Here is a 20,809-nt window from a genome sequence, read left to right as displayed (position 1 = left end):
AATTTTGTGCCTTGCACCGCATATCACCTGTCGCTAAGACAATAATTCAATTGCAATAAATTTGTTGAGAGAGTATCTTATCGTCACTTATTGCCTTTATCAAATCCTTATTTTTCAAAATTTCGAGAACGAGAACAATGAGCTACGGACCTGTTGCCATAGACTCACAGCATAGCACATGAGCGTTTAGGAATAGTCAACAAAATAAAGCCATAAACCAGGAACCATGGGAATGGATCCTCAAAAATCCGAACCGATCCGATCCGATACAGGTTTTCACATGGATCCAGGTTTTAAAAAATCTTGCTAGCACACACCATGCCACCACGAAAGCACCTGACGATCCCGATACAGTTTAGCTTGAAGACCTGCTACATACCAATCATGGAAGATCACTTGACATTCGCATAAACAAGAATAGAGCATCAATTGGAAATACGATTGTTGTATCACATATCATATCTTTGCCCAAGATTTCTTTCTATTTTTTTCTTTTCTTTTCTTTTTTTGTGTGCGCGCGCGCGCACGTGGGGTACAATGCGACCTCAGTCACTGGAGCTTTTGACTATTTAGTACAAGCACATGACCCCCTATAACTCATAATATATAATTCACTAAGCTTTCAGGCTCCAAAATTGCACATGGTTTAACCAAAAAAGTGACCTAGCATCAACCAGGAGGTCCCTCTACCATCATAAAAACCTTCATCCATCCAGGACTTTCATGATAAGCTGTCGCTCCCGGTCCTGGACAAAAGGAAACCATGATGGCAGGCAAGGGAGGCACCTCGGTCATGCATCATCCCTGGAACATCGGGCATTTGTTATCAGCCACAGTCAGTAACCACCTGCTCTCGAGGGGCTTTTCTTTCCCCTTGCCAGAGCTTCGCATGATTCACATCATTCTTGCAAGGGGAACAGGGAAGGGAAAACTGAATCAGCAGCCACAGAAACAGACATGCACAGCGATTGGCAAATTAACAGCCTACCAGATGATGGAACTGATGCAGCCCCACTCACTCACCTCCACCTCCTAGCTTTCATTCTTCCTCAATAGGAATGCAGGAATGCTTCAGCTCACCACTGACATTAAAGGTAAGCTGGGTCCTCCATGTATCTTTAGGGCTGACTTCCATCAAACTTGATGTGTTGTCGATGAGCCAGAACCTGTTTAATCATGGAATCCTGTGAAGTTACATGGCACCCGGAGGGTCCTCCATGCATTACAAGATGGAGGGTGCCCAACAAAAACAGAGAAAATACAAGGTTCCAACCACCATCCAACATGTTCGAAGTTACATATCCAGAATACATGTATAAGTTAACACATAATCCAAGACAGCATCTGGAGGATTGGGAGAATGGGGATCTAGAGTTATAGAATATTGCGAAGCTGCAGCATGGCCCCAACTTTCCCACCTGCTTCATGGAGGATTATTGGCAAATGACCTTGAAAGGGGGCATATTACCAATGCCAATAGGTCACACATATCTGTTTTCGGAAAAACTTGTGTTTGAATTAGTCAACTACCGGTCCACCTTCGTTTCCGAGCTGGTCGCTCTGGCTTAGCCTCTGTATCAGCAACAGCTTCATTCTGGATTAACTGCACTTCACTCTCCACCTTTTTGCTTACTGTCATCTCCTTCTCTACTGGCATGGGAAGTTTGAAGCGCTCACTCCGCCTTTTCAGCTTAGCCACTGTGTCCAGGTGACGATCCTCTGCTATCTTATCCGCAGTTCGTCCCACATCAGCACTCTTGGGATCCAACTTGCCAGCATGAGTATTTCCTTCAGATTTTGCTATTTCGTCCATCTGTATCATATCAGCATTTGTGCCTTCAACTTCCTTGACATTCACAGAAGACTCTGCCTGCACATTCTCAATAGCACCATAATCTCTCTCTTTATGACTGGTCCAACGCTCCAATTTGGACCGTCCCCGTCTAGAACCCTGCTGGTTCTCATCATCTGAGGCAAGATCTTCTTCCCCCTGTTTTGTTAAAGAATCAAGCAGCTGGTGAGCCTTGGGCTGTTCATGAATTTGGTGCTGACCCTTCTTGGAGAGTGTTGCAGAAGAAGTGTTACTGCTTTCTTGCTCATTTGAACCTTTCAAGCTAACCTGAACAAGGTAATCCATTCACAAGCATGCATCAAATTAAGGGAGCTTTTGTTAAGAGAGTGAAACCACTTAGTCTAGACAGTAATCTATCGTCACATAATCAATTTCTTGTATCTGCAACATCTTTTGCTAATTTTATAATAATGCTCCAGTATCACTTGGAAGAAAAAAAAAAAAAGAAGAAAAAAAGAAATTTAGCAGCTGAACAATAGAGTCAGATTGTCACATGAAATGCAGCTTAAATATTTCGATGATCACAGTTATAATAGCAAAGCATCACAGAGTTTGTTTCCCCCAATGAACTGCTAGCACAGGGAGAAAAAGGAACTTTAAAATGGCATAAAGTTACTTAAAATTATAATTTAAAAAAAAAAAACAGCAGCACTAGATAGATATGATATCTATAACAATTTTTTATCATGGGTTGAATCAATTACTTGGTTAGTGCAGGGTCAATTGTAGTTAAGTATGAGAATAGAATAATTCTAACACAGCAAAATACCAGTCACTGGGCAAATATTAATTGACAATTTGTCAGTTATAAGATATGCAAAAAGAAACGATGATCCAAAAAGGCACAAAAGAACTGATACTTGAAGTAGCAATTGATGTCTCAACAACTCGATATCATCCAGAGTAAAGTTGGTGAGAATCAAAGTTTGTTGTCCAAAGATAACCGTCATAAGCACAATGAGCAATTTCATCATACCTTTTTTCTAACCCAAACTAGCAACCAAGAACAACTGCATAAAAAGGATTCGAGGATATGCAAATATTAATTGACAATTTGTCAGTTATAAGATATGCAAAAAGAAACGATGATCCAAAAAGGCACAACAGAACTGATACTTGAAGTAGCAATTGATGTCTCAACAACTCGATATCATCCAGAGTAAGGTTGGTGAGAATCAAAGTTTGTCATCCAAAGATAACCGTCACAAGCACAATGAGCAATTTCATCATACCTTTTTTCTAACCCAAACTAGCAACCAAGAACAACTGCATAAAAACGACTCGAGGATATGCAAATATTAATTGACAATTTGTCAGTTATAAGATATGCAAAAAGAAATGATGATCAAAAATGGCACAACAGAACTGATACTTGAAGTAGCAATTGATGTCTCAACAACCCGGTATCATCCAGAGTAAGGTTGGTGAGAATCAAAGTTTGCTGTCCAAAGATAACCATCATAAGCACAATGAGCAATTTCATCATACCTTTTTTCTAACCCAAACTAGCAACCAAGAACAACTGCATAAAAAGGATTCGAGGATATGTACAGTCACAGCACTTTTTTTTAAAAAAAAAAAATTGCTAGCTTTTCCTTTTTGGGTGCATGTGGGTCTATCTCAAATACATCCACCTAAACCACACTCTCAAAGTTAATTTATTTGATCATAAATATAATATTGAGTGATCACGCAGCTGAATATAATACATACTATCTCTACTATTTTGGGGATAGAAGTGTTGATTTGGAATATTTTTTAGAAGATTCTGTCAAAATCTCTTCCCACAATACTCTAGTGCTAATGTAACTCACAAATCCTGTTAAGGGATATTCTGCAGCCTCTCTTCCTCTCTTATCTTTCTTTCCAATTATATGGTGGCATAGGATTGGGCCATTGGCTCCTCTCTACCATACTAACTGCCTCGCGTTGATCTTTCCTCCTCCAAAAATTTTATTTTGCATGTTAATGACATCAACTAGATCCATAGATATCTTACTTACAAAGATAAACTGGTTCCAATGGGCTCACCAAATATTATGCAACTTAGCATGTTTGCTCAGAAAAATATGCTGGCAGACTTTGGAAAGAATGCCATGTATTAAGATGGAGACATTGAGAGGGAATCCAGAAGAGGGAGGCCCAGTGCACAAGGTTTCCCATTCCTGTCATTGCAGGTCTGGAAAGGGTCGGATGCGTGCAGCCTTAACCTGCATGCTGAGAGATTGTTTCCGTACTTGGAACTTATGACCTCCAGATCACAATGGACCCACCTTACTGTTGATCCAAGGGTCAACCTCATTGAAAGGGAATCTGGACAACAAAGAATGTTTTCCCTTGAAATTATATGATTTCCATTTCTACTCAACCCTGCCGTCCAGTCCCTCCAATTACAAAGATATAAAAAATATTGCAATAACTTTCCTTCCAACACACCAATCGATATCAATTCCTTATTTGATATTAGTATATAACCCTGGAGTTGCATAATAGACATTAATAGGTGAGAATGTATTTAGTAACAAACAGACATATAAGTAAACAAATAATTCCAAATTAACACTTGATGAGTCTGCAACCATCCGTCAAACAGTTTCTTGGTTTCATTTGTGCATTTATAGTTCTATTTTATTTTATTTTTTTATTTTTTCAGCATTTTTAATTGCTTATTGCTCAGTAGTTCTTTTTATGTTGTTATGCTAAAAATATCGCATGGTCCATAATAGGGATCATATAATTCAGATTAAAATGTCCTTTGGTGATCTAAATTTGATCCTTGGATTGGCATCGTTTAGGACAGTAGGATTTCGCAATTGATTTATCCAAGAATAAGTTTTCATTTTAAATCCATTGTACTTATTTCATCTTCTTTTTATAATAGAAAAATTAGAAAGGAAAAAATAATAAAATTAGTTTTTAACCTTTGGCATGATCTATATTTTCCTCGAATGGATCATAATAAAATTAATGTCTCTAGGAATAATCACCTCAAAGTGGATCTTCCCTAGATACCTACATCATGCTATTTAACAGTTGAATCAATATGACAAAGACCTAAAGTTAGCGATTTATGAATAGGTCATGTTGCTCCAAATACCTAACAAAAGACTTACTACAGTGCCAATCAAAAGGGATATTGTAACTACTGGATGACAAAATAGATTTTGGAATTTATTGAATTCTCCAAAAAAGGTACCGTTAACAATCGGTACTAAAACCATTAAAAGAACATCTAAGAACTTATTAGACATTGTGCAAGGTACTTGAAATATGGGAACGAAGTACTATTCGGATAATATTTCCAAAGGAGTTGCAAATGGATCTGTTGGTTCACCAATCATCGATGGTTCAAGAACCACCAAACCTATACTACATGCGAGAGGAATTACTGCTGGAAAATGTATAAAAAATCGTTGGACCATGTGGGTTCTCCATAATAAATTATGCCCCATTCCTTTAGCCAATTTAGCTTTTAATACAGAATCATTCAAGTCAAGTTTCTTTGATATTGGGATAGGTGAATTCTTATAGATCCATCCCCTGAAGGAACCGGACAGGATAAGTTTTCATCATCTAGCTCGAGCAAGAACCAAAGGAAAGAAGTAGATAATATAGAATGTATTCATTCATATCTCCACATACATAAGGACTCCATGTATTGAAAAGATTTACCAAATTCAAACTTGGATTTCAAAATCTGAACAATGGATCATATGATCAAGTTTATGTTTTACATATTTGATTGTTTAAAATGCCCATCTTTTAGGATGCATTGATTTCTTTGATTTCTATAAAGCTTCCAAAACATTAAGTTAGAAGTCTCCTTAGAGTTCACAGCCTCCATGATTCAACTTTCAAGAGTAAAAAAAAAAAAAAAGTGATTTAGTTTGTGTATAAGTTAAAACCTAGAGTCAACTTTTCATATTACCTTACCACCATTAAATTTTTTATTCTTTATCTTCTAAACCAATCTTCTACCACAAAAGATAGTTGAATTCATGCATTTAGAGGCATAAAACACTTCTTTGTGATATTCAAAAATAGGATCTTGGTGGTCCATAAAGGAGAGAGAATTCATTCACAGGCACTGAAGAAAGATACAGTAGTGGATGAGGAAGAAAATTTTGCTTAGCAATTCTATAACCAACTTTCATGATGAACATAACATGTACCATCTTTATTACTCTACATGTCTATGTCTACATATAATTTGAGTCAAGATATCATATGATCTTAGGTAGTGGCATAAAGCTAAACTTCACAATAAATCGTAGTATATTTGCTTTTGGACATTATATAAAAATAAGCTTAAGGTGTCTAGTAACTGAACCTTTCATGTTTCTACATGATCATCTCTTATTCATTAGTTAATTAAATTAGTCACTAGTCATGCTTGTTACTCACCATGTTCCTTTACCTTTTTTCTAATATTTAAAAGAAACTAGAAAGAATCTTAAGATCTAGAAGGCGAACCACACCTCAGTCCCATTTTACTTTTTGTACAATCTACAATAGGATCACATCTTGATAATATTCAATTTCATGACTCGTGGCTCCCAACTGTCACCAACCCTTTCCTATTTTAATTATACTACCATTATTTTCTATATTAGACTTATGTTCAAATCTCATTCGCGCTTGCCCATTTACACTATCATAATTTGTGTGATCGCATTATTCTATTGGATCCCTAGATACAATTCCCAAAACCCTCTTCTTAATTGTAACTATACCGGCCATTGCTTTCTATACCAGTTCCATTTTCAACTCCCTCGCTCTCTTCCCTTAACACTTTCATAATTTGTGCTCCATGATAAACTTCTCAATTAATAGTGCATTAATCTAGAAAAAGGTGCCATTAATTAACAACTGCAGATCTACTAATCAAGAGGACTTCAACTAACATGATTTTTCCAACACAATTCATTAATGAATTCTTTTTTTCATTTTCTATCACATATCTGTGCTATTGTTTTATTAATTTTACCATTTTATTTTACATATCAACAAAAATGTTATTTATTCTTTAAGTTTTGTCATCCGATGCACATGCTTATTTTTAGGTTTCAAGCAATTTATTATTTCTTGTGTATTCTTTATTTTCTAGGCAATTCATATTTGTAGCCTACTTTATTATTTTTTGATTTGTAGTCTAACTTTATTGTTTTTCATTTCTTTGCATGCTTTTGGCTCTACATAATTCCATATTACCTTTCATGTTTTAAATTTGTGACAATATTTGGTTTACTACGTTTTTAATATTTTTATCTTTTATTCTTAGTTTTGTTAATATAATTTCAAAAAAATATTTTTTATTTATTTTGGTTTACATTTTTCATCTGTTGCTTTTTTTTTCAAACTGAACGTAATTTTGAATTTATCTTATTTTAGTCCATTCTCTTCTTGTATATATAACTGCTATCTTAATAAGACAATATAGTCACTATATCAAAATCTAAAGTAGTAAATGTAGTTAGACTCATGTACTTTATTTATTTATACACAAATAAATGGTTTAATATTTTTGAAAAATAACTAAACAATCAGCTTATTAATAGATAAAGAATCAACAGCATATGTTAAAAGCTTCTTTAGTTTTTTTTTTTTTTTTTTTTTTTTTTTTTTGTAAATGCATGTTGTGTATGCTAGGATTATATTATATGAATTGGAACATAAATCTGGAACTGCCTCTTCTGTTTTAGATTTTTATTCTAAATATATATTCACACATGCAGGTTTCTGTATATACCGTTGTGAGATGCTTGAAGGCATTAATAAATTTAATGAATGTTTCACACACGCCATTATTCAGCTATTTCAAAGTTGCTAACAAGTAATACATGACCTTATTATTTCCACTTTGGTCCTTTGCATGTATTTTGTACATTTTTATACAAGAAGAGAAGCTCAACTTACCGCTAAAACTTTGCTCATTAAAAGAAAAAACAAAAACAACAACAAAAAAATTGTACAGTCCAACAAAATGAAATATCTCGAATATATATTTTGTAAACTGTTCAGAGCAATTGGTTTTCCCTTAAAACTCGCTGTTTCATGTCATGGACAATCTGGGACAATTTACTTCTGGAATCAATAATGAGGCTTATTAAGTCTCCGTGAAATTATCGTATAATGCCATGTCACTTAATCATACCTTGTCATTTTGGTGGATATTGTGATCATCATGCTTTCTCTTGCCAAGCACCTGATTATTTTGCTCACTAGCTTCACTCTCTTTAACTTTTCTTGTATTTTCCCTGTGTCTCTGCCTGTACATCTGCTGGCTATCAGAAGCGTTTGGATGTCGATCATTATGAATGCTCAACCTTTCATGCCTTGAGCTTCTCTCATCATTATTGTGTTGTTTCTCATGTGCATGCACGTCCCCATGTCCCTTGTGTTGTGAAACATTCTCCTCCCCAGTGCGGTCTCCCCTCTTTGACTGCTCATTGTGCCGCCTTCTATCTTTATCCTGATAATCCTTGTCAGAACCAATAGGTTTTAACTCGTCTCTATTTCTACCATTCCCACCCAAGCTCTTATCTTCTATAGCTCGGCTGCTTCTTGCCACTCCCCGCCCTTCTCTTTCCCGATGTGTTAGTGCATTTTCATGAGGTTGTTTAAGCCGCTGCCTGTCCTCTCTCTCCCTATGACCCCAACTATCATCCTTGTGTTTAGCAGATTGATGATCCTCAGCCTTGTCCCTCAATCGAGTACTGTCCTCTCTCCTCTTGTGATCTATGCCATCATCCCTCTCTCTTTTCCTTCGGCTAGAATCTTCTCTAGCTCTGTAACCATGCAAGGCATCTTCCTTGTCAGTTTTTCCCCTCCTTGAAACTTCTTCATCCTTCTTTCTTTTGTTGTAAGAATCATCTAAATTTTCACGGCGATTTATCAGCATACTGTTTCTCTCCCGCTGTCGTGGGGGCCCATCTCTACTGCGCCCTCTCCAATCATTATCATCCACCAGTTTTCTTGAATGAAGATCCTCATCTCTATCATTCCTGTCACTTCCCCCTACCTTACTCCTGTGCCTTGAACCGGTTCCCTCACTACGCTCCCTCCTTATGTCTTCATCTTTAACCCTTCTACTGTGAATTCCTTCTTCTCTCCTTTGCCAAGCACTAATAGAACTAGACTCCTTCGGCCTCTCAAAACTTCTACCTCGAACAGGGTGTGCAGAAATGGAATCCCAATCTCTATGTCCAGAAGAGCGATAAGTATCTTCCCTTTCTTTGGAAGCTATGTGGTTTCTGTCTATATCTTGTCGAGCATCACTACCATAATCATCCCTTCGCTGAAGAATATGTTCCTCTCCTTCATGGCGCCTTCTTATATCGCCTATCCGCCTCGACCGTCCATCTTGCATGACTTCATCACCATTTTCACGCCGTTTCTGATAATCTTTACTGCTACCAGTTTTTGCTCTACTGCTGTCACTATGAGAGGTCCTTAATTCATCTTCATCAGCAGTATCATTTAATGCAGGTTGCTCTACTCGTGAACTTAGCTTTTGTTTCTTGCCAGGATAAACTAAGTTATCATCACCAACAGTCTCACTTGAAATATGAAAATCTGAAGTGATGTCCTCGCCGTCTACATCAATGCTATCACCCAGTGCAAGCTTCTCATCATGTTCATCATATTTTTGTTCAATGCTCAGCTCCCTTGCAGTTTCAACTGCAACAGCTGGTGATACTTCAGAAATCTGGTTAACTTCGGTACTGTCAATTAGTTTTCCTATCTGGCGATCACCATGCCTGTTTGAATGGGCACTTTGGCTAGGAATGGCATCATTTGAGTGTTCACCACTTACACTGGAGTGTCTACCACGTGAGATCCCTTGTGGCAACCTGAAGATGTAGGTAAACAATATTTTTTCAGTAATTTACTTTAGGATATCACTATACTCAACGAGAACACTTGACAATGAAGCAAGTCATAGCAACCAACTCATCAAGATATTTTACATATACAAAATGTTAGAGGATCTGAAAAAAAATTCAATCAGATAGGCATTGCAAGATATATATATATATATATATATATATATATATATATATATATATATAGGTTTTAGCCACCAACGCAAGTAGACTAATGCACAACCACATTTGCGAGACTTTTACCATGGAATCATAAATACATTATCGACTTTGAAATCTTGAAGTAAAAAATATATGTCCCTAACAAATTTCATTTATCCAATAACGAACATAAAATCTGGCATAAGAGATCTAGATATGAAAAGTCAAGGGCAATCCTCTATATAATCCATTCAATTTTTCGGGGCTGTGATTTCTTTGTAGATTGGAGAGGGACTGGTTTATACATTTGTATAACTAACATATAGAACAGCAAAATCAAGATCCACAATGACTGGTATAATCCAGAAATGTGCAAGAGAATATAATCCCTTGAAAATTACATAACCTGAGGCAAACAGAACGTGCATGCCAGATCTGAGTAACAAAATTGTTATACCAAAAGCAACATGTACATGGTTTATTCATTGCACATAAGCCATGAACCTCTGGAATTTTTCATGCTCTTTCAGGTAAGCTGTTGGCAAATCTTATTTATTAGACAGTCACTTTTTCATGCTTTGACTAAATGATAAGACTTAATGCAAATTATCAGCAACAGTATGCAGAACACAGAAAGGTAAAAAATGATCTTATCATAAGATAAGAACTTAATTGCTGAAACAGTATCAATAGGGGTTATTCTGTTAGAACAATGTGCTTAAAAAAAAGAAAGATATTCAATTCCCTATCAGAAAATTATAATGGAACGTTGGCATTAGCTGCTTCAGTATTCATTGCTAGATGATACTTCAGGTTCTCTTGTTGCAGGCAGTAATTGCTGGTTTCTGTTCATGTCTGATGGTTTATTAATCAGTTTTAACTACAGAATCTGAGCCATGTGGATTGATGACAAGGTATAGAATGGACTACAAGGATGCATCTAACAGGCAGCCCAGCAAAAGCATTTATCAGTTCATTAGGAATAAAGGTTAAGATGTGAACTCCAATAAGTTAGCACAGCAAATATTCAACGGCAAAGTAACCTGGCCAGCATAAGGGGAACAAAATTGCTCTTAATAATGTCAGGTACCAATAAGACCACCCAAATTAGAAATATGATTACAAGTTTATCCTCTGGACTTTCTAATGCATAGAGAAAGAAGGCTATAACCATTTTGTGCAAGTTCCATACAACATAAATTTTAACCGGGACTCAGCTATCCTTTTGACCACAGATACTCCTCAATCTCACTTTCTAGCATTTATGAGACTGGAAGTATGTCTACTTAATTTTAGTGTATGCAGCTTGCCAGCTTCTCTATGCAACATCTACTTCTTTGTCAGAACTAACCTGACTACTTTGCACACATGTTTCAAAACTAAAGAAAGCTAATGGAAAAGGACATGGCATGGCCCAGGGGACCTTTAATTTTTAGGTGAGTTTTCATGAACCTACACCATAATAGCATATAGTCTAGCATTTGGTATAACTACTATTACCTCGAGCATACATCCACCGGTAAAACTATCAACAGCATGAGAGTTTTTGAGACACCTATAAACTATTTCAAGTGTTCAAATGAGTCTAGATGAGAAACATTTTGAAACTATGACCTGCCTTATAGCATAAACTTCTATTAAAAAAGTTATGAACAATCGGGATTAAAGAAAATTTGTGATAAATTGAAAAGCCGGCAGCAGCTTTCCCATAACCATAATGGATAAAGGATATGCATAGAAACGACTATCCCTACTGCACTCTCATTCAGGACATACAAACTCACTCCAACACTAACACTATGTTGCGATCATTATTATATTCTATATATGAATATGAAGCAAGGCTTCCACTAAACTTACCTTTTAATTTACTAGTTTTTCATGTTTCCTCAAATTTATAATGCCTTAATGTTTACAAAAAAGAAAGTCATTAAAAATAATTGCCCGCCATGTAAAACATACCTTCCACCATGATGACCCTCAAAAGATCCACCAGAATATGCAGGGCTCCTTGATTTTGAATTGGAATGGTAATGACCATGCACCTCTGAATGGAAGGGTGAGATACCATCTTCTTCGGGTGTAACAGGGCCTCTTCTAGCCATTTCCCTCTTCCTCCCACTTAAAGCATGTGGAAGGCGGTTGTCATATTCTGATGCAACATGTCTTTCATCTTCAAATTCACGGACACCTTTATAATGTTCGCCTTGGACATCCTTCTCAGGCTGCTCTAATGCACCATCATCAATTGTTGGATCATCCATCGGGTCCTGCAATACAATCTGATAATCGAAGTATGTCTGTTAGTCACAATAATCATAATCCAGAGGTACTCTAAACGAATCTACTGATCAGCAAACAAAGTTGACATACACACAAAAAAAGTGAACCACTCCAAAAGATGAAATTTACCTCTATAATTGCATCTGAATCACGAAGCCGTGGTGCCCTTGTATCAATAGAAGGAAGGCGTTCACCATGACCACTTTCAACCTGTATGGCTCTCCCAGTTGGCTGGAAAATCAAATAAATGAAACATGCTTAGAAGTCAGTACAAGATACTGAAAATAAGTAGGCAGAATTTAATCTTAAGGGGGAAAAAGGAAAAAAAACATGAACACTCAAAGACCATGAAGCACGATATTTTCATGAGCGACAGAAGATATTTGCAGAATTTTAAGTTGACCAGGCAATATCAAATAAGACTGGATCATACTAATGGTGCCCGTATGTTTGCAGCTCCTCTTCCTTGGCTATTAAAATCTTGTCCGTTATGTGCTCTTCCATGATGCCCACTATCAGCAGAAATATCATGATGGCCAGCTGCAGCCGCAAGTTCAGGAGGTAAATCTGGATCATACTCCTGAAGCCAAAGCAACATACTATTAAAGCTAAAGCTTAAAAGAGAGACATCACTCCAACATTTATAACAGTCCAAAATGGCAATGACCTGCTCTGATCGCCCGCTCTCATAAACACGGATTTTGCTTTGCATGGTAGCTTCCAAACGAAGTTGGTCCTGCATAATTAAAAAAGTAAGTCCTTGATTATTAATAATAAATAACAATAAAAACCTGTTTTTACATAGCATATGTGGTATAACAAGACCGTCACTTGCCAGCTGCTTGCAGTAATCCTTCCACTTGTCCTCATCAAATCCAAAATTGAAAAAATCTGAAATATCAACTCCAGGATGCCTCCATGGTTTTTCCTCAAAATTTTCAATGTCAATATCAAATATTGTCCTAAATATAAACAATTGGAAGGAAAAAAAAAGGTCAGGTATTGAAAGTCAAGAAAAGTGGTTTTGGTTATAAAACTCATTTCAGTCATGAAAATATTTGGTCAGGTATGATCTTGTAGAAATAAGCATGTTTAAATGAACACAACTGTCACTTCACAGCCAGGCAAGCAATATTGATAAAAAATTTATGCAGGATCTGCTACCAAGCAACAATTAGCAGAAACACAGGCATTGACCCGAGAGACAGCTTAAAAGCTAAAATTAATACATAACTGTAACATGCTAAAAGAAAATGTGTTGCAGTGGCTCCAACTATTGCAGGGTCTGGGAGAGTCAGATGTACACAGTTTTAACCCCGCATATAGAGAGGTTATTTTTATCTTTCAAACCCATGACATCCAAGTCACAATGGAGCAACCTTAATATAATATCAAGATCTGCCCTCTACACAACTAAAACATGCTGACAACATTTTAATTTTGTGAAGACATCATCCCAAACACAACAAGGTAAGGTCTCTAGGGGTAAATACATCTAAAGTGACTCAAAAGCAAATCTTACATATAAAGTATTTTAAACTTAAAAATATAACTGTTAGCAATGTCAAACTATCCTAATTGTTATTATAACCAATTTAACAATTGAGACTTCATTGGACAGCTAATTCAGTGTATTGAGCACTCATAACATTTGCTAATTTGCAGCTATAGCACATGTAAATGTTACATCAGTGTGACACAGTTGTATACAAGAGCAGCAGGAGTTCTCCACAAAATATGTTGAAATCGGACAGAGGTAAGCCTATGTGTCAGCTTTTATCCATCTCTGCTCCCATCTTTTTTTCCATCCTCTTCTTTCTTTCGCTTTTTGCTTCTTTAAATGTGTGATATATCATCATGTATGATTTTTTGATGGTCCGGCCTCACTTCTCTCGATCTTTTTTCCCACATATAAAGTTTTTCTAATCTATGGTGCAGTCATGTGCCTCTTCAAAATCATGCATGTAGCAACAAAATGTTCTTGGTGATGTTGAGATGTTCTTTGATAAGAAAAATTTATAGCTGGTGATGCATGAGGTCTACTTCAACATATGCGGGTAAGCACTATGTAGGCATCCCTCATGGATATCAAGTGCCAGACTTTAAGTATGGGCAACAACCTGTCTATCCCTCCCTCCTAGGGTGGTGGGATATCCTTTCTTATCTGTTTGGTATCAATTAAATTTCCTACACAACAATTTCCATGTAACAACACCATTCCAAACTAAATTCACATTCATATGAATACATATGATGTGCTATTACACGTAGATGTTAAAAGAAAAGCCAGATAAAGCCAGACTTCTGCAATACTGGTTTTAGCTTCTGTCAACATACCTGTGTTCACAAATATATAAGTTCACTACAAACAATCAAACAAGAAACAAAAAGCTGCCCTCCCCATTTAACTAGTTTGACTAGAAACAGGTAAAATGGTTTGAAAAAACAAAGTACTGCTGCATGGTCATAAAATTATATAAAGTGGATAGATAAATTATTATTTCCTATGATCATGCATAGCCAAGCTTACTTGTGTGCAGGAAGAGTGAAATCTAATCCACTGCCAGTAGCACGGCCTAATGAGCCATTGGACCAAGCAGGTGCTCCAAAAGAATGGTAACTTTTCGGGCCGTTTGGAGCACCCCTGCCACCAGCAGGTCTCCAATCACCTCTGCCTCGACCAGCCATGGGGCCCAAAGGAAGAGGAGGACGGACTTGACCAGCGGGACCTACAGCACCACCAGAAGGTCCCCCAGACATAGGTGCAGCACCAGGTCTTACATACTGGAAAAGGAGAAAATGCAAAATAAGCCAACAAAAATATTAGAAATACCATAAACACTAAATCATATTAAACTGTCGATCAATTACTGCTACAAATTTATTTAAGTAAAATAGTAAAAATGTTTGGATGGGAGTTGCAAAATTCCAATGTATCATATTTTATGAATGGAATTTGTAATTTTTTAATCATGATTTAACTGTCTTGATGAATATAACAAGTTCAACCAAATGAAGGCAAGGAAAGCAATTGAAACTAGATAGTGTACAATGGATGATAAAACATGGATATGAAAATAGATTGAATCCGTGAATGCAAACAATCAAATAGCATCTCCACCTACCTCCTTGCAAAATATGTATTGTATGTGATTTCTTGCCTTCATTTAATGGTTAATGGTGGTGGCAACCAAGGACTCAAGTCCCAGTAGGACGTCCTGTGGGACATCCCAATGGGTTGAGAACCTAAGTGTTGGGACAGGACCTTTGACATCCCCTATTCCAAGTCTCAGGATGGGGTTGATGGCATGCATCCCGTTCCATAAAAAATCAAGGAGCACATCCCACAGGATTTAAAATCTTGGTGGCAACAAATAAATGCATGCCATTTCTATGAGATGCATATGTTTGACTACCACTCTAAACAATGCCAAAAAATGAGGTAACATATGGTGTCTATCTACTATAAAAGGAGCTTTTATACCAAACCTCCAGGTGTGCCACTATCCCTCCACCCTTAGATAAGGCCGACAAAATATGACCCAACCCATCGACCCGACCTATGTTCAATCCGCTATAAATAGGTTTAAATTTAAGCTAAACAGATTCGGATCATAAATAGGTCGACCCGTTTAACCTATTTAATATTTGGATCAGATTTAGATTTCAGATATCTGACCTGTTTAACCAGTTTAACTCGTAATATTCAGATCGGGTCGAGTCATATAATCAGTTTAATCCATTTAACCTATTTAATTTGTTTAACCCATTTAAGATCTATTTAACGTATTTAAAACCTGCTTAATTTGTTTCTGACCCATTTAATATGTTTAATCTGTTTAACCCATTAAAAATCCTTTTAACCTATTTGACCCATTTAACTTAACTTGATCCGTTTAATAAATAGGTTAAGCGGGTCAGATCGATTATCTGTTTAATAAACAGATCGGGTTCAGATCTGAATTTTTGACATATTTAATAAATAGGTCAAATTCGGATTAACGATTTTTTGACCCAACCTGCATCGACCCGACCCAACCTAATTGCCACCCCTACCCCAAGAAAATCAAAAAGACAAAAAGGAGCCTATAGTGCATTACTCCTAACCATCCACATGCTAGATCAACCCATTTCATGCATATCAAGATGGTAGTGTTGAGCTAAATCTCCTTGAGATGGTTTTAAATGCTTTGAACAGCTTTTTTGTTTCTATCCAAGGAAGTGGGATAGAAGACTCCAACATTGCATAAACTAAAGGTTGTTCAGATAGCAGCTTAAAGAATTTCTTTTTCTCACAACAAATAGATGGCAGAAAATATGGCTACAAATGAATGAATATGCAAAAACTAAAGGATATACGAGATGGTCACATATGACTTAAGACTGTTGATAATCAGAATTGCTTGTATACCTTTCATGTTACAAGAGGTTCTATATATAGAGCAATAAAAGTCTAGGTACAATAAACGTATTGATCTTCTAATGATATATTTTCTAAACAAAATTTGATATATTTTCTGTTTCGGATTATACTGATTTCTCGAATCAATTACAATAGGAAACAAAACAATGACAAATATCTGTTACTCTAGATATGAAATACATAAATTACAATCCCTGATTTGTAGATACAAATCAAGAGATATAGGGATATCAATCAACACTCCCTCTCAAGCTGGTGCGTATATGTCATATGCATCAAACTTGCTACATATGTATGTTACCCTCGGACTCCGAAGTGATTTGGCGAAGATATCTGCCAGTTGATCGTTAGAATTCACAAACGAGATAGTGATTTCTCCAAAGATCATCTTTTTTTCGGATGAAATGGCAGTCAATCTGTATATGTTTAGTCTGCTTATGGAAGACTGGATTGGAAGCAATGTGCAAGACTGCTTGATTATCACAAATGAGTTTCATAAAGCCTACCTTGCAAAACTTTAATTCTTGAAGCAGTTGACTCAACCGTATAAGTTCACATGTAGTAAGGACCATAGATCGATATTTTACTTCTGCACTTGATCTGACAATCACATTCTACTTTTTGCTTTTCTATGAAATGAGATTGCCCCTAATAAGAACACAGTACCCAAAAATCGATCTTTTATCACTAGAGGATCCTACCCAATCTGCATCTGTATATGCAACAATGTCTGTGACTTCTATTTTCATAAATCAATCCTCTTCCAGAAGAATCCTTAATATATCTCAAGATCCAAACCGCTACATTCCAATAATTTTCACAAGGAGAGTTAAGAAACTGACTTACAACACTAACAGCGAAGGATATATATGGTCTGGTCATGGTGAGATAATTTAATTTTTCCACCAGTCTCCGATACCTGCCTGGGTCTGAATACGGCTCCCCCTGATCTAGTAGAAGTTTCACATTTGGATTCATAGAAGTATCGATTGGTTTACAATCTAGCATCCCAATCTCTTTCAGAATATCAAAGGTCTAAAGCAGCACTTGTTTCAGCACTTCCAAACTAAGAACTTGAGCCAGTTGCGGTACTTTCTTGGGATTGAAGTAGCCTTTCATGTTACAAGAGGCTCTCTATATAGAGCAATAAAGGTCTAGGTACAATGAACTTATTGATCTCCTAATGATATATTTCCTAAATAGGATTTGATATATTTCCTGTTTAGGATTATACAGATTTCTCAAATTAATTACAACAGGAAACAAAACAATAACAAATATCTCCTACTCTAGATATGAAAATACATAAATTACAATACCTAATTTATAGATACAAATCAAGGAATATAGGGGTATCAATCAACAATATGAAAACTCCTAATGCTTTGGATGGGTTCCAAATGTTAGATGTCTCAAAATATCCAAAACTGCAAGACTAAGATCTCGTGATATAGGTATAGTGCTCCACGATATATAAATATAAAAATGACATTAAGTTATAAAAATGCAATAAATACTAACCTAAAGAGTAAAGACTAATTAATAACATCATCTACCTAAAAACCTAAGTTCATGTCATGTTACATCAGAAAGGAGAAAAACGGTGAAACACTTTGTCAAAAATGTCCATTTCGGCTAGTAAATTTAGCATTCAAGATAGCTGAGAAAGTATCTTGTAAATATGCTAACATATGTCAACATTTGAAATACTTGATGACTAAATGAGCATCACCTCCACCCAAGTATCCCTTACCAAGACAGACCAAATCCCAACCACTCACTCTTCTAATTGACAGAAGCTAGGACATTCCATTTTCTAAGAGTCAAGAAATATTGTCGCATGTCGTATAGTGTTTAACTATCTCTTTTTGTTTTCCCTTTTTTTTTTCTTTTTTAATAATGTAGTTGCTTAACTGTTTTGAAGTGTTAGCATTCCAAAAGTCAAACTGAAGTGTCCAAGTTAACAATTGATACGGCATACTCAACGCCCTATAAGGTTTCACATGCTCGTTAACAAATAAGCCAGCAAGCTATGCAGCAATATGCATCTTTGTAGGGTCCAAGGCATTGAGGACTACAAATGAAGTCACCAAAAAGGATGACCATAGAGAAATCTATAGAGTTTTAACAATGCCTCTAAAGAGAAAATGACAACACAATTCATTTGTTCTACCAGTCATTATCTCTGATTAATGACTTCTTTTTGGGTTCCATATTACCACCTTAACAATTATTACAACCTGGCCAAAGTAATAGTTTCTTGAAATCACAAACTCTATATAGTACCGACACCAAACCTAATAATTCTACCTTTGACTTAGAATGGGCATTTACATTATTGGGCAAAGAACAAAAGTTTCCCGCCTTTAAGCACCTCGGTTCTTGGTTTATGAACATGAGCTTGGATTAATCTTATTTGCTTGGAAATTATCATGTGAGACGTAGGGTGCTGTTGCAGTATTTAAGATGATTTCTTTGCACAATGACCTAAAGTGAGTGCGGTTGCCCCTTTAGCAGCAAGTCTTGCACTTTTTCTCTCAGATAAGTAATTAATCATTTTTTTTTTGGTTTCCTTTAAATCCGTATAAACCAATTATCTGGTAATACATCTGCAAGACACTTATAAGAGCAACTTCCAGTGCATTGCAGAGTAAATATGTATTACAAGCATAGTAAACAGAAAATAAAAATCTTTACAAGGCAAAATAAACTTCACATAATACACTCAGAGCAAAAAAGACAATTCATCTGCACATAATCACGTTCCAGAAGACAGCAAGGAAAATGACATTTTGTCCCGACAAACTCATCAAAAAAACTGACCTTGTACGTTGAATGATGCTGCACATGAAACCCATGATTGCTGTACCCAATCCTTGCAGCCGGAGCAGTCCCAGCAGGACAGTTACCTTTTGCCGCATCCGCCATCTCCTTTTCTCCATCCCCAGAAGGTTGGATAGCCTCCTCGCCACCCCAGTCTTGCTCCTCCGTGGCCGGGAGGTGGTGATGCTGGTCTTCATCGGTGACGATGACCAAATCCTCCTCCCCATCTTCATCATCATCTTCCTCGTCTCCCACTCCATCGTTCTTCTCGCCACCAAGCGGCCCATGGTTGTCGTTCAGGACGATCTGCAGATCATCCTCGCTATCGCTGTCCCAATCTTCGCTTCCTGATGGCTTCACGTCGCCGCCCTTCATATCAAGAAACGGTCTCGAAGCGGCCGGTCCAGCTGAGAGTCCGGGAATGACCGGGACCTGATCAAGATCGCCGACCCCCATACTCTCCCTAGCCCCACCTCCCAGGTACGGATCGCCGTGTTCCTCCTCGGCGATCTCAGCATCATTCTTGGGGATTTCAGAAACCCTAGCCTGGCCCTTGTAATCCTCCTCCAAAACCCGAGGCTCACCCGAGGAGGGGCCACACGGGGCAGCGGCCTCCGGCGGCGCCTTGTCGTCCTCGTCATCCCAATTCGCCGGCGGCTCCACGACGGGGGGCCCACGGCCAAGAAGCCAATCGTCATCGCCGTCCTCGTACGGTGCGGAGGCTAGGTTTTGAGGGGGATTGGAGGGGGACGGGACTGGGGCTTTGGGGCGGGAGACGCCGAAGGAGATCGCGTTGTCGTCGTCGTCGTCGTCGCTGGGGAGGAGGGGAACGGGGGAAGGTTTGGAGGCGTCGGTGGATGAGAGGGATGGGGGCAGCGGCGGAGGCGCAGCGGGGGCGGTAGTTGTGGAGGGAAAGCGGAGGACGTCAGTGTAGAGATCGCCGAATTCGTCGTCGTCGTCCATCTCGAACAGGGGTTTTTGGTGGGTCGGGGTGTCGAGGCGGAGATGAAGGGGATACACTGTCAAGGCGGCTTAGCGCAGAGGGGGAGGGTTGCCCGTGCCAGGGGGTTAAATTAATGGCAATTTCGCATTTAGGCCCTTGCAGTCCCATTTTCCCAAGATTTCTCGGTTCCTAACGTATTTGTCTTTGCTTCTATCCAAAACTATTTTTTAATTAAATTTTAAAATATATTATTAACATATTTAACGTTTTCTCATCACCTTCCCATGTAAATTTTTTAAGACTCATTTGATTCACAAAAAGTAAAAAAATTCTTAAAAAGTGAAAAAATGTCTTCTTATTTAATTGGAGTTTTAAGAGGAGAGAGAATAATTAAAGATACTTCTCATGTTTCTTGAAAAGTAGAAATTTATAAAAGAGATTAATTCTATAATTTTTTA

At 37.4% G+C, this 20,809-nt stretch overlaps 1 protein-coding gene across 1 annotated transcript; it reads right to left on the bottom strand.

The window, feature by feature from the left end:
* Window positions 1–410: 410 nt before the first annotated feature.
* On the bottom strand, window positions 411–20,471 carry LOC105055923 (FIP1[V]-like protein). Its single transcript, XM_010937954.4, has 9 exons — window positions 19,409–20,471; window positions 14,693–14,946; window positions 12,998–13,124; window positions 12,830–12,898; window positions 12,596–12,742; window positions 12,292–12,393; window positions 11,842–12,161; window positions 8,007–9,705; window positions 411–2,119 (listed from the first exon to the last, which is right to left on the bottom strand). The coding sequence occupies exons 1-9, from the start codon at window positions 20,369–20,371 to the stop codon at window positions 1,523–1,525; spliced, it is 4,278 nt and encodes a 1,425-aa protein (XP_010936256.2). The 5' UTR covers window positions 20,372–20,471; the 3' UTR covers window positions 411–1,522.
* Between the last annotated feature and the right edge of the window lie 338 nt (window positions 20,472–20,809).

Source organism: Elaeis guineensis, chromosome 13 (assembly GCF_000442705.2).
Source record: "Elaeis guineensis isolate ETL-2024a chromosome 13, EG11, whole genome shotgun sequence".
In the NCBI taxonomy this organism is placed as follows: domain Eukaryota; kingdom Viridiplantae; phylum Streptophyta; class Magnoliopsida; order Arecales; family Arecaceae; genus Elaeis; species Elaeis guineensis.
This window is presented reverse-complemented; position numbering and strand designations above follow the sequence as displayed.

Coding starts and splice junctions, on each gene's coding strand:
- LOC105055923 (XM_010937954.4), bottom strand. CDS start 20,371: ATGGACGACGACGACGAATTCGGCGATCTCTACACTGACGTCCTCCGC. Junction 12,899..12,997: donor AGGATTACTGCAAGCAGCTG/GCAAGTGACGGT, acceptor TTAATTATGCAG/GACCAACTTCGTTTGGAAGC. Junction 9,706..11,841: donor GAGGGTCATCATGGTGGAAG/GTATGTTTTACA, acceptor CTACATCTTCAG/GTTGCCACAAGGGATCTCAC.